Genomic DNA, 14,899 nt, shown 5'->3' on the forward strand with positions numbered 1-14,899 from the left:
ATAATTACCACTGCCGGAAGAAAACGGATAGAAATTTTCGATATTCTTAGCTGGATTAAGTTAGAACGTGATGGGGGAGGAATTAAATAAGAAATATAGACGAAGAAGGTAGGGAGCAGCAACGGGGAGAATACAGTGGTGGTGGTAGTAGTAGTAGTAGTAGTAGTAGTAGTAGTAGTAGTAGTAGTAGTTGTTGTTGTTGTTGTTGTTGTTGTTGTTGTTTTAGTGATAATAATAATAATAATAATAATAATAATAATAATAATAATAATAATAATAATAATAATGATAATAATAATGATAATAATAATAATAATAATAATAATAATAATAATAACAACAACAATAATAACTAACGCATGAGCGGCAGCAACAGGCAGGACAGCAGTGTAGAACAAAACACCACACCATAAAGACCGAAAAAAAAAATAAATAAATAAATAAATAAAAATAAATGAATAAAAAAAACCGACACACTTTATCAAAAAAAAAAAAAAAAAACGCAGATTAATCAAAATAAACCTGTACTAATTCACTCAACCAAAATAACAATAAAGAAAAAAATAAATACAAACCAATTAATAAGAGGAAAACACACACACACACACACACACACACACACACACACACACACACACACACACACACACACACACACACACACACACACACACACACACACACACACACAATGAAATTAATATGATATCGAAAAGTGAAAAAAAAATGCAAACATATCATTAGCAACTTTTTCAACACACCTAAATAACTGCCCTTTAAATGCATCCCTTCAAATTTACCTTTCCCTTAATTACAAGAAACAATAGAGAGGTAACCAGATGTCTTTAAATGAACCCCTTTAAATTTACATTTCCCTTAATTACAGATAACGAAAGGGAGATAACCATGTAATTCTTTAAGAACTTCCCTTTAAATCCACCTTTCCCCTTATAACAAGTAACAATAGGGAGGCAACTGAACATCCCTTTAAACACTTCCCTTTACATTTACCTTTCCCTCAATTACAGGTAACAAAAAGGAGATAACCAGGCATTCCTTTAAACGCACCCTTGTAAATGCAACCCTTTAAATTTACCCTTCTTTTAATTACAGGTAATCATACAAAGTTAATAAGGTATCCGTTTAAATGTCCCTTTATAATCACCTTCCCTTTGATTACAGGTAAGAAATAAGAATGGGATGTAGCCAGGTATCACTTTAAACACATCTCTCTCAGTCTACCCTCCCTTTGATTACAGGTAAGAGTGAAAGGGAAAGGGGAGAGGTTGCGTGGTAGGATCAGGTATGTATCAGGTGGCCCCCCATCAATATACAGGTAAGGGTGACACCTGTATTATTTCCCCTTCCTTCAATCTTTATACAGTTTGAAGTTTTGGTCAATATACAGTTTTGTTCATTATAAGATTTGATTGATTTTTTTTTTTTTTTCATTATAGATTTGCATATTTTTTTTCCTCATTCATTATCGTTTTCATTATTTCATCTTATTTGTTTTCATGTATAATTTTTTTTTTATTTCGATTACATCTTTGCATTTTTTTTCATTCATTATCATTTTCATTCATCATCATCATCATTATACGTTTTCATCATTTTTTTTTTCATCACATTTTTTTTTCATGCATAATAATTTTTCATCATTCTTCATAATTTCATTGCAATCGTACTTTTTTTTCCTATTTTCATTCATCTATTCATCTTCATTATATAGTACAATTTCATTACGTTTCATTCATTATTATTTTACACGCATGGTTCTCCATTCGTTATTATCACCATGATTCTTCATCCATTATTATTTTTTTCATTATTCCTCGTTCACTAAATGTCCAATATTATTCATTGGTTCAATTAAAAAAAAAGTCATGAAGATTAATGAAAACGCGACCCTTCTGGATTTAATGCGACCCTTCTGGATTTAATGTTTTTCCTCTCTCTCTCTCTCTCTCTCTCTCTCTCTCTCTCTCTCTCTCCTCTCTCTCTCTCTCTCTCTCTCTCTCTCTCGGGTTGCCGTCTTGTCTGATATTAAAAAGAAAAAAAATACTCCACAAGAATTCCAATTTGGCTCCCGTCCACGCCCCCCCTCTCGCCCCCTTCCCCCCCTCTGGTTGCGGTCTTCCCCCTCCCCTCCCGAACACTTCCTGAAGGAGGCTCTACTGACAGCGGAGGAGTGGAAGGAGCATGGAGGGAGAGAAGGAGGAAAGAGTCAACTAGGGAGGAAGAGCAGGAGACTACGAGTAGGAAGGGGAAAAAAAGAGAGGGAAAAAAAAGGAAAGGGAAAGAAAGAATGTTAACTTACTGCCTCATGAAAAAGAGCAGGAGGGAAGGAAAGAAAGAGAGAGTGGGAGGGAAAGGGGGAAGGAAAAGAAGAGAAAGTAAAGAGTAGCAAAGGGAGAGAAAGGGAAGATGGAAATGAACTGAGAGAGAGAGAGAGAGAGAGAGAGAGAGAGAGAGAGAGAGAGAGAGAGAGAGAGAGAGAGAGAGAGAGAGAGAGAGAGAGAGAGAGAGAGAGAGAGAGAGAGAGAGAGAGAGAGAGAGAGAGAGAGAGGTAAACAGACACAAGACAGACAGACAAAACATCCTTTACGTTTAATTCTCTCATTTCCATCACAAGGCAAAATCCTGTTGACAATATCTCCCTCCACTCAGACACACTCGCCCCTCCACCTGTCCCTCCACCTACCTGCTCATCCATTCACCCACTTAATCACTTTTTAAACGGATTTCCTTAACTCGTTTTACCACCTGTCACCCGCAGCCCACACCTGTCCTTGTTTAGACCTCTTTCTGTGGCTAGGTGGATCAGGTGTGGATCAGGTGTGGATCAGGTGGAGGTGGGTGACTAAGGGGTGGCTAATGGGTGGCATTGTCTTGTTCAAGGGGTTAAGGGGTCAGTGAAGCTGTACGGGGGAAGAGGAAAGGGTGGTGTTTTTTAGTGAAAGGAGGTAAGGAAGGGGTAAGGAATGGGGGCTTAAAATGGAGCATTCTAAAAGGAGGGTGTGGGGGGGCGAGAGGGGCGTTGTGGATAATGTAAAAGTTAGTCTTAAGTGGAGGAAGGTTGGAGGGGTGTTGCATCTTTCCAGGAATCACATCATAATCTTTTTCTCCTCCCTTCTCTCTCCTCTAGTTCCCTCCTCTTCCCCTTTATCCATTCCCTCCTTCCATGACCTGCTTTGCATACAGGTGCGTACCGTGCCCCTCACCCCCACACCCCTCACACCTGTTGTCTGGGGGGACGCGAGGTGAATCACGGCACTGAGGGAACAGCAGCGTCAACTTTGGTGGAGGTAGTGCTGACGCACTCTTCCTCCACACACACACACACAAACACACACACACACACACGAACCAGGAAGTCCGCCGCAGCACGAGTCTCGAGCGGTGACGTGGGGCGGGCTGTGAGGGGGGCTTCCCCCGCCAGTGTGGCGGGTACTCGGGAACCTACCTTGGGAGGTTGACTGTTCGCGGGGGTCGTCCTCGCTGGAGAGGGTGAGGGAGCACGAACGACACATGGGGTCCCTGGGGGCACGGCGAGGTGAAGCGCCGCGCCACGCCTCGCCCAGGCCCCGCTGCAGTCCCCGCACCCGCTTGTAACATGTTTATGCGCATGTTAAGTTAAGTTTATTTTACGTTCGTGCTACCCGTCAGTGGTATGGTTCCAATATTATTTGTTTTATTTCTCTTAATATACTTCTTATTGTATGCTGAACGAGTTTACACCAACTATGTATGTATTTGTCCGTAAATTGTGTATTTGATATTTGATGTGATAAAAATACTGTATAAGTAGACTACAATGGATTTGTTAAAGAGTATAGTTTATGCGGAGTGGCACACGGTTGTTGTGGAGGCCCGCGCGGCCTGATATAGACACTGACAGACAGGAGAGTGAGACAAGTGGAGACGGTTTGCTAGCTACGGGTCTCCCTCGTAGGACTCGGGAATAAGGTCGCCCCTCCTGTTCTATAGACTGTAAGTGTTATAACCTTTACATGATTATTGTTCAGGGTTATCTTCATAGTAGTTACAATTTGCTTCATGTGCTCAACATTATTTCTGTACCACTTGTTATCAATCATGGGTTATTAGTGCCTATGATTGTGTTTATTAAATTATACTAATCATATGATCAGGGAATGAGATATTGACATGTCTGTGGTTTGTAGGGTTATGAAAGTGAGACGTCAGTGGATTACCTATCAATTATCAAAGCACCAGTGACGTATCCGGCTGTTGGGGATTCCACGCCATAGTATTTTCAACACAACTGACGCTGGCAATGTTGTGAGTGTTATGGTTATTGTGTATTTGTGTGATTTTTGTCATGCTATGATTTACAGTGATATGTATGAGGATTTTCTGAGCTTTATAATGATGTGAGTCACACAGGGTATTTATCCATTGTTTGGGAGGTTTATCATATTGTGAACTGCAGAGATATTTTTGTGATTTCTGTACTTATTATACTATGAGGTACATGGGAACTATTCAAGGTCTGATCATGTTATGTAGTGATTATTTTTGTATTTTTAGTGTTTCTACGCTCATATGATTTTACCATGATTTGGTATCGGGCTGATTTATCCTGGACCCACAGGTTGGAGCGCTACAATAAATGTTGCAACACATTGCTCGCCTGTGGATTGCCCTAACGCTTCATTCCAACAACACCCACAACCATGCCCAAGACGGAGGACCTTGAGCGCCGACGGAGACTACGAGGGACAGCCCGTGGAAAGCTAACTAGGAAGTGTAACCTACTCTCTGAGCAAGTGAAGCAGGGTAAGCCATCTAGCATTATTGAGGATTATTATGAGGAAGTAAAGGACGCTTTTCGGGAACTCGAGAGACGACACGAGGATGTGATGGACGCATTATGTGAGAGTGATCAAGAGGAGGAGGACTTTAATGGAAAACTTAAGAATGAAGAACAGTATATAGTTCAGGCAGAATTGTTGAAGACAGGTGCTTGTGAGACTTTATTACAGCTATGTAAAAAGGAAAAGGAGACAGCCTTAACAGATAGTGCAACTAAGGTTAAGGTGAAGCCAATAGAACCTCCTAAATTTGAAGGTGACATACGCCAATACCAGACATTTCGCAGCAACTATGATAAAATAATGACTGTCAATTATGGGGAAAATGCCTTTGCCTTAAAACAGTGCTTATCAGGTGAAGCGCTAAGTGTAGTACATGGAGTAGATGATGATTACAAGGAAATGTTCCGTCGTCTTGACCAAAGGTATGCTGATCCAGTTAGATTGACAGATACTGTTATCAACCAACTGCAAGAATTAAAGCCAATTGCTGAAGGCAATACTGGTAAATTTGTAGAAACCGTGGAAGTCATAGAAAAGTGCTGGACTGACATGAGTAAAAATAATTTAGAAGTACAGATGTCCACTGTAATTGTGATAAGCTTAATTGAGAAAATACTTCCACCCCAACAAAAAAGAGAGTGGACTAAGATCTACCAAAATCTGTCAAATAAAGTAAATGCTTTTCCTGAGTTGTTAAAGTATTTGAAGGAAGAAAAGAATGTCCTTGATTATATAGACAAAGATGTTCGTAAGAGGTCACATAATTCCAAGGCTACTGTTCATAGTGTAGAGGTAAAAGAGGATGACAGTCAAATTATGAGAACATTGCAAAAGTTGCAACTTCAACAAGCAGAACATCAGGCTAACATGGAAAGTATAATGCAGAAGTTCACTCAAACACTATCTAGTGGGGGTTCACAGGTTGGACGTCATAGACAAAACTACGGAAACCCCAACTTTTGTTGGTATCACAATTCTGATTCGCACACTATCAGTCGCTGTAACACATTTCATAATTTGGAACCCTCAAACAAGATGGAGGTTTTACGGAAGAACCATGTTTGTTTTCACTGTTTGGCAATGGGACACAGTTCTAAGGATTGTCAGGAAAAACGCAGTTGCTACATGAAGTTAGGAAATGGTAATGTTTGTGGTAAGCCACATCATCCGAGACTTCACTATTTGCTTTATCAAAATGATATTAATATTCACACCAACAAGTCAGATGGTTGTACTTTGCTGATGATTGGTCAAGTTAACTGTAAAGATGACTCATTAGTAACTCTTTTTGATCCCGGCAGTACAAGTAGCTTGGTGACTCATCGCAAAGCACGGGACTTAGGATTATGTGGCACACCATATAACATCACTATGACAACAGTTGGAAATGTAAGTGATACTGTATTCACTAAAATGTATAAAATGCCTCTTGTAGATGAGACAGGTAAACAATATTTAATACAATGTGTAGGAATGGATGAAATCACTTCAGAAGTTAATCCAGTCCCTATGGACATAATTCTTTCTCAGTTAGGAGTTTCTCAGTCAATGCATATTTTCCGTCCTCATGGGAGAGTTGATCTTTTGATTGGTGCTGACAGTTGTGACATCATTCCTACAACTGTTAAAACTGTAGGGAAATTGCAACTCATGAAAGGTCCCTTCGGCTATTGTGTCAGAGGATCGCACCCAGAACTCAAAAATGAATATACAGAGCACTATGTGGCTCAAGTAAACCACATGTCCTTAACATCTAACACTTTTGAAATTCAAGGGGAGATCTGTAGAACTTTTAAGGAGGATATAGATAATTTGTTTGCAATGGATCACCTAGGCACAAATTGTAGACCCAAATGTACCAATTGCATTAACTGTAAAGACTGCAATAGAGAGACGCACATAACTGTAAAGGAAGAAGAAGAAATGAAATTGATTCTCAGTGGACTTGAATATCAGGAGAAAGAGAAGACCTGGACTGTACATTACCCTTGGATTAAAGATCCACATCATTTGCCGAATAATTTTGGGGTAGCACTAATGAAACTTAAAGGTACGGAAAAGCGACTGAAGAAGTTGGGCAGTAGGTCAACAGAAAATTACAAGGTACAAATTGATGACATGTTAAAGAGAGGTGTTGCTAGAAAACTAAATAGGGAGGAGTTAAATTGGTACAAAGGTCCAGTGCACTATTTGTCTCATCATGAGGTGTTGAAACAAAGTTCAGCTTCCACCCCTACTCGCATTGTATTTAATGCTTCTGCCTCATATAATGGTCATGTGCTGAATAATTATTGGGCTAAGGGTCCCAATGTAATGAACAGTCTTTTTGGTCTTTTACTTAGATTCAGAGAAGGTTCCATAGCATTTGTTGGAGATATAGCCAAGATGTTTAATAGCATCAGGTTATCTGAATTTGACAGTCACGTACACAGGTTTCTTTGGCGAGACTTTGAGGATCGGGCCCCAGACCACTATGCCCTCACAGCAGTTCCCTTTGGAGACATTTGTAGTCCGGCTATTGCTATACTTGCTATGAGACAAACAGCTGAGAAATGCAAGGAGGAATTCCCTGAAGCAGCCAACGTAATTGTGCAAGATAGTTACATGGATGATATCATACATAGCATGAATGATACAGAGAAGGCTAGTCAGATCATAAAGGATGTTGAGCTTATTCTGAACCGTGGAAACTTTCACATGAAGGAGTGGATCATAAGTGGGAAGACCCAAGTTGGAAATGATGTGGACTTGTCAGGTATACCAGGAGAAAAGGTTCTGGGATTAGTATGGAACCCTGTAGAAGATGAAATAAGTTTCAAGATGAAAATGAAAAGTACGTGTAAACAGACTTGCAGTGTTGAAGTTAAGAGTAATTCCGATGAACCACAAAATCCACTAACTAAAAGAAAGGCTCTTAGTTACATATCAACAATATTTGATCCCATGGGGTTTGTTACACCAGTGACTTTACGTGGTAAACTGTTGATGAGACAAATCATTGAGTACATTGATGAGAATGGACGGAAATTAGACTGGGATGATCCTTTACCTGAGGAATTTATAGGGAAATGGTACAAATTCTGTCATGATATGCATGAATTGGGAACTATTAAATTGCCTAGATGCATTTGTAATGCTGAATTAGTTGAACCAACCCTGATACTGTTTAATGATGCGAGCACCCTAGCATATTCTGCGTGTGCTTATTGCACGTTGGCGTGTTGGGAAAGATAAGTATCAATCAAAGCTACTTGCAGCCAAAAGCAGACTCGCACCAATTAAGACACAGACTATTCCCAGACTGGAGTTGTCCAGTGCAGTTCTTAGTGTTCGCCTCCGCAATACAATAATGAACGGCAAACTAACATCAGATTTGATCATGTTCACCACTTTACTGACTCTGAGATTGTGCTTTCACAAATAACAAAACACAATATTAAGGCTGGAACTTATGTTGCAAATAGAATTGTAGAAATAAAAGAAAGCTCCTTGAGTAATGAATGGCACTGGATCTCGACTGAAGTAAACATAGCTGACCTAATGACCCGTTCAAGTAAATTTGTTGATATGGGTCCAACGTCATGCTGGCAGTGTGGACCCACTTTCTTAGAATTACCATTTTCTCAATGGCCCATGAAGTCAATCTCTCCAACACCAGAGATAAAGTCCATCATTAACACAGCTGAAGTAAACAACTGGCATATTAATGACTGCAATATGTTTGACATAGACAGATTTAATTCATACCGCAAAATTATAGGAGTCACTGCAAGAGTTTTGAATGCCCTTCATGCGCGTTCTTTCAAGGGAATCCTGGCATCACCAACAGTAGATCAACTTAAACAAGCAGAAATATTATGGATCAAAAGAGCCCAGATTTCTTTAACAGACAACTGGGAAAAAAGGTTCAAGCGGTTAGGTCCATTTTGTAAGGATGGAATAATATATGTAGGATCAAGAATTGCTGCATGGCTGAAGAATAATTACAATAATGAAGCTTTCATTCTACTTCCCACTAAACATAGACTCACAGAGGTGTGCATTAAGGATATTCATGATAAAGACCATGGAGGGATTGAATCTACTCTATGTAAACTACAGGCTAAATTTTGGATTCCTCAAGCTAGAAAGTTAATCAAATCAGTTAAATCTCGCTGCGTGACATGCAGACGTTTAGAAAAACAAGTGATTGGACAAAGCATGGGACCAGTACCAGAAGAAAGGTTGAAACCTTCACCTCCCTTTTACCATTCTGCTCTTGATCTATTTGGCCCATTAATGATTAAGGATACAGTCAAAGGAAGATGTAAAAAAAAGGTGTATGGTGTTGTAGTAAATTGTCTCAGCACAAGAGCATCATATGTTGACTTAGTAGAAGGGTATGATACTGACAGTCCTCATCACTACTCTTCGTAGGTTTACAGCCATCAGAGGCTTCCCTCACTCAATGTATTCCGACCATGGTTCACAACTCAAATTGGCAAGTAAAGAAGTTTGTTTCTTGACTCAAGACCAGGAAAAATTATCACAATTTAGCCGAGAAGGCGGTATGGAGTGGAAATTTACAAAATCTGCTGATGCTCCATGGGAGAATGGGTGCTCAGAAGCTATGGTAAAATTGGTGAAGAGAGTTATGACCAGAGTAATAGGTGACAGTACATTGACATTTGGTGAATTACAATCAGCAATGTTTGAGATTGCAAATATGTTGAACGAGAGACCAATAGGTATGAAAAATGGTTCAGACTGTACTAAGGGATCTTATCTTTGTCCAAATGATCTAATACTAGGGCGTGCAAGTGTACACACACCAGAAGGTGTATTTGACAGCAGTACAAACACAAGGACTCGCCAAAGGTTCATCAATGCAATTGTAAAATCCTTCTGGAAGAAATGGATGATGCATTATTTTTCAACATTAATTGTACAACAAAAATGGCATTGTGAGAAAAGAAATCTCCGAGTGGGAGATATTGTTTTGGTGCAGGATAGTAATAATTTGAAAGGGCATTGGAAACTTGCTGAAGTGTGTCAAGTTTTACCGAGTTCTGATGGTAAGGTTAGAGATGTACAAATTAGATACAAGTTACAAAGCGGAAATAGCATGTATAAGGGTCATCAAGATATAAAGGTTAACAGATCTGTCCACAAACTTGTGTTGATACTTCCGATCGAAGAACAATAATTTTAATTCTTTTTCTTGGGGTGGGGAGTGTAACATGTTTATGCGCATGTTAAGTTAAGTTTATTTTACGTTCGTGCTACCCGTCAGTGGTATGGTTCCAATATTATTTGTTTTATTTCTCTTAATATACTTCTTATTGTATGCTGAACGAGTTTACACCAACTATGTATGTATTTGTCCGTAAATTGTGTATTTGATATTTGATGTGATAAAAATACTGTATAAGTAGACTACAATGGATTTGTTAAAGAGTATAGTTTATGCGGAGTGGCACACGGTTGTTGTGGAGGCCCGCGCGGCCTGATATAGACACTGACAGACAGGAGAGTGAGACAAGTGGAGACGGTTTGCTAGCTACGGGTCTCCCTCGTAGGAACTCGGGAATAAGGTCGCCCCTCCTGTTCTATAGACTGTAAGTGTTATAACCTTTACATGATTATTGTTCAGGGTTATCTTCATAGTAGTTACAATTTGCTTCATGTGCTCAACATTATTTCTGTACCACTTGTTATCAATCATGGGTTATTAGTGCCTATGATTGTGTTTATTAAATTATACTAATCATATGATCAGGGAATGAGATATTGACATGTCTGTGGTTTGTAGGGTTATGAAAGTGAGACGTCAGTGGATTACCTATCAATTATCAAAGCACCAGTGACGTATCCGGCTGTTGGGGATTCCACGCCATAGTATTTTCAACACAACTGACGCTGGCAATGTTGTGAGTGTTATGGTTATTGTGTATTTGTGTGATTTTTGTCATGCTATGATTTACAGTGATATGTATGAGGATTTTCTGAGCTTTATAATGATGTGAGTCACACAGGGTATTTATCCATTGTTTGGGAGGTTTATCATATTGTGAACTGCAGAGATATTTTTGTGATTTCTGTACTTATTATACTATGAGGTACATGGGAACTATTCAAGGTCTGATCATGTTATGTAGTGATTATTTTTGTATTTTTAGTGTTTCTACGCTCATATGATTTTACCATGATTTGGTATCGGGCTGATTTATCCTGGACCCACAGGTTGGAGCGCTACAATAAATGTTGCAACACATTGCTCGCCTGTGGATTGCCCTAACGCTTCACCGCTCTTGCAATCCCCGCAGCCGCCCGCGGCCCCAACCCCGCACCCGCACCCGCCGGAGCCGCTCCTCCAGCGCGGGCGGGATGTGGGTCCTGAGGCGACGCAGCCCCTGCCACCGCGCCTCCACCCACGCCCAGTCCTGCCCACCACCCTCGCCCCTCGCCCACCACCGATCCTCAGGGGAGGGCGAGGGCGAGATCCCTCGAGGCCACGAGGAGCAGCTTGAGCTAAGGTCGGCCTCGGGTTCGTCTGTGTCGCCGCCCTCGCTCATGGCGATGTCAGAGGCATCGTGCAGCGAGCCAGCCTCGTGGCTGTCGGCTTCCATGCATGCTGCTGAGTGTCGGCGTGGGTGGGGCGCGGCGGGGCGGCGGGAGGGGCGGGGCAGACCTCCCAGGACCCGCGCCACCAGCAGTTCGGGTCCCGTCATCGTCATGGTCTCCTTGAAGAGGTTGGCGTTGCCGTCGTAAGAGCCGCTGTAGGTGGCCTCCAGCGAGGACCCATTGGCCAAGGACACGTGGTGGCGCTCCCGCAGCACCGCGTCCCCAGGGGTACCGCCCCCCAGCAGGGCAGCGCCCGTCCCGTTACCCTCAGGGTCGCCCTTGCCAGGCGCTAACGAAATAAGTGTCAGCGGCATCATCAGCGGGAGATTCATGGCGGCGCCGCCGTCAACGCGGCCCAGCGTTCAGTGGGCGTCGCGCCTCGCAGCAGCCCGACTCCTGCACTGCCCAGCGGCACTGCGACACGGCGGCGAGTCCGGCATGCACCTGCGGCACCCACACGATTAGCTGAGGCCCAAACACTAGCGGGTCAGGGGCGGGTCGCTGGGTGCTGGGGATGAGAAGGCTGAGGCCATGTCCCCCACGTAAGGCAGGGAGGGGGAGGACATCATAACATCCGCTACCGTGCGTCAATTTGCATAATCAGGAGCGTCTGTTTGGCGGCGACCCGTTAAAGATGACCTCGGCTTGTCGGGCGGGAACCCCACGCCCTCTCACTCTGTGCGCTATCCCGGCCAGTCCCTGACCCACCCCATCACCCCACAGCACCTCATCCCCCTCACGCCATCCCTGCAGTCACCGGCATTTATGGGAGTTCCCTTTCCCACCCCTCTCTCCCTCCCACCAGCCTCCTCTCCCCGCCCACGCCTCCACCCTCATAATTTTCCATCTCCCTCACTTTGCCCACGGCCGCAGTTGCCCCGTCCGTCCGCTTTCCGGTCCCCTCCCGTCCCCCTTCCCACCTTCCCGCAGCTCAACGGGTTTAATATCACGCCCCCGGAGGCTGAGACGTGTTACAAACGCGTTCAGCGCCGCGTGGACAAAGCAGCTCTCTCTCTCTCTCTCTCTCTCTCTCTCTCTCTCTCTCTCTCTCTCTCTCTCAAATGCATAAATACAAAGGCATACGGTCGAAACCACTAGAAAACAACAAACAGACGAGAGAGAGAGAGAGAGAGAGAGAGAGAGAGAGAGAGAGAGAGAGAGAGAGAGAGAGAGAGAGAGAGAGAGAGAGACAGAGAGAGAGAGAGACAACACACAAACAACGGAACCTGACAAACAGCCACCCACGCAGGCAGCCAGGAAGTCACACCGCCACGCAAGGCTACAACCAGCGGGGACCTTTAACAAATGTACCAAAACAACGCAGCTGGGAGGGAGTCTTGCGTAGGAGAGACCGAGCAAAGAGGACTACCTGGGTACGAACAGTGAATTGGGGCGAGCAAGTACGACCCAAAGAATCACACCTCCTCGCACGTGACTTACCTGAAGGAGGAGGAGAAGGAGGAGGAGGAGGAGGAGGAGGAGGAGGAGGAGGAGGAGGAAGAGGAAGAGGAGGAGGAGGAGGAGGGAGTTGGATGTGTAAAAAAATGGAGATGATGAAGGTAAAAAATCAATGGAAAAAGTTGCAATACAAGAAAGAGGAGGAGGAAAAAGAGGAAGAAGAGGACGAGGGGGAGAAATATGAGAAGGGAGAAGAGGGAGAGATTTAATAAAAAAGTGGAATAAGAATGGAGAGAGAGAGAGAGAGAGAGAGAGAGAGAGAGAGAGAGAGAGAGAGAGAGAGAGAGAGAGAGAGAGAGAGAGAGAGAGAGATGAAAAGGAGGAGGAGGAGGAGGAGGAAGAGGATAAGAGATATAATCAATCAAAACAAAAACAAAAAGAAGAAGAAGAAGAAGAAGAAGAAGAAGAAGAAGAAGAAGAAGAAGAAGAGGAAACACAGTAGGAAGAGGATAACGAATCAAAGGAAAAGATAAAAGAGTAGCAAAAGAGGAGGAAAAGGAGGAGAAGAAGAAACAGAAGAAGGATTAAGGAGAGGAAGATAATGTTGGTCTCTGCGACACCTGAGAACGCTCCCTCCTTCTCCTCCTCCTCCTCCTCCTCCTCCTTCTCTTCCTCCTCCTCCTCCTCCTCCTCCTCCACCTTTCTCCTAACCGCTGTTCGACGTTTCATAATATTGGCTCACCTGAAGAAGAAAAATCTCTCTCTCTCTCTCTCTCTCTCTCTCTCTCTCTCTCTCTCTCTCTCTCTCTCTCTCTCTCTCTCTCTCTCTCTCTCTCTCTCTCTCTCTCTCTCTCTCTCTCTCTCTCTCTCTCTCTCTCTCTCTCTCTCTCTCTCTCTCTCTCTCTCTCTCTCTCTCTCTCTCTCTCTCTCTCTCTCTCTCTCTCTCTCTCTCTCATCGTCCCATTTCATCTCACTTCACTCGCTTGAAATTCGCGAAAAATTTACGCATAAACACACACACACACACACACACACACACACACACACACACACACACACACACACACACACACACACGTTTGATATGAGCAAGATTATTATTTCTACAAACAGGTTTTGGCAATAAGTTTACCATAATTTTTCAAGCGCAAATACGCCTGCAGATACTGAGGAGGCGGGGCAGAGAGAGGAAGGGGAGAGGAAGGGAAGAAGGGAATGGAAAGGGAGAGGGAAAAAGAATGAAGGGAGGACAAGGGTGTGCAAGATACGAGAAGATACAGAAGAACAAGTGGTAAGAAAGAGGGGAAGAGGAGCAGAGGAGAGTGGAGAAGGGTCGGGTGGTAGGGAAGGAGAGGAGATAAACAGGAAGAGAATAGAGGGAGGAATGGTGGAGGGAAGAGAGGAGCAGCGGGATTTAAGAGTTAATGGAGGTCACTGCTGGCCGCCATATTGTGCATGTTTGTTTATGAATCGATTATTTATATTCATTTGATCAATACAATTTCAATTACTCCAACTCTCTCTCTCTCTCTCTCTCTCTCTCTCTCTCTCTCTCTCTCTCTCTCTCTCTCTCTCTCTCTCTCTCTCTCTCTCTGCCTTAGGTTCTAACTAAAACTTTTGCATATTCACAACCATCCCCACAGCGCATCCCTCCTCCTGCTCCCTCAGACTGCCTGGAATCCTGGAACCCACCTCCCCCCTCGCTCGAACGTAAACACATCCCTCTGGAACCCCATCTGGAATGCCCCCCAGGAACACACGTCCCTTACGAGCCGTCCTGGAATCGCCTGTGGAAATTTCCCTCCTTCACACATCTGTTTTAAAGCACCGCGTACCTGACACCCCGTCCCTGGAACCTGACTGGAACTGACCTGGAATCCTCTTTGCTGACACTGAATATCCCTCCCTACAATCCAAGAGTAATGTGGAATTGATTTAAAACTCCCCTGTCTAACATATCTATTGAGGGTGGGCTTCAAACCAACTGGAATGGGTCTGGAATGCATCTGACACACATTCCTAAACAGTAGTCCAGAATGCACTACCTATACGATCAG

General features: G+C 43.2%; 2 protein-coding genes and 1 long non-coding RNA gene across 3 annotated transcripts in view; 2 read left to right on the forward strand and 1 right to left on the reverse strand.

The window, feature by feature from the left end:
* Positions 1 to 3,617: 3,617 nt before the first annotated feature.
* On the forward strand, positions 3,618 to 8,190 carry LOC135112089 (uncharacterized). The gene is made up of 2 exons (XM_064026047.1): positions 3,618 to 3,993; positions 4,188 to 8,190. Exon 2 carries the CDS (start codon positions 4,701 to 4,703, stop codon positions 8,073 to 8,075), a length of 3,375 nt encoding a protein of 1,124 aa, XP_063882117.1. The 5' UTR covers positions 3,618 to 3,993; positions 4,188 to 4,700; the 3' UTR covers positions 8,076 to 8,190.
* Positions 8,191 to 10,392: 2,202 nt separating this feature from the next.
* Positions 10,393 to 11,094, forward strand: LOC135112094 (uncharacterized). The gene is made up of 2 exons (XR_010274060.1): positions 10,393 to 10,438; positions 10,633 to 11,094. It is a non-coding gene; the product is annotated as an uncharacterized LOC135112094 (long non-coding RNA).
* A 28-nt stretch (positions 11,095 to 11,122) lies between these two features.
* Positions 11,123 to 14,899, reverse strand: part of LOC135107319 (uncharacterized) — a 6,368-nt gene continuing 2,591 nt past the window's right edge. The window contains exon 2 of the mRNA XM_064017029.1: positions 11,123 to 11,888. Coding sequence (XP_063873099.1) covers positions 11,123 to 11,776 — 654 coding nt within the window. The 5' untranslated portion in view covers positions 11,777 to 11,888. The remainder of the gene's footprint in view (positions 11,889 to 14,899) is intronic.

The sequence above is a fragment of the Scylla paramamosain genome, chromosome 2 (assembly GCF_035594125.1).
Source record: "Scylla paramamosain isolate STU-SP2022 chromosome 2, ASM3559412v1, whole genome shotgun sequence".
Lineage (NCBI taxonomy): Eukaryota > Metazoa > Arthropoda > Malacostraca > Decapoda > Portunidae > Scylla > Scylla paramamosain.

Bases quoted from the DNA above. Each gene is read 5' to 3' on its own strand.
- LOC135112089 (XM_064026047.1), top strand. From the start codon at position 4,701: ATGCCCAAGACGGAGGACCTTGAGCGCCGACGGAGACTACGAGGGACA.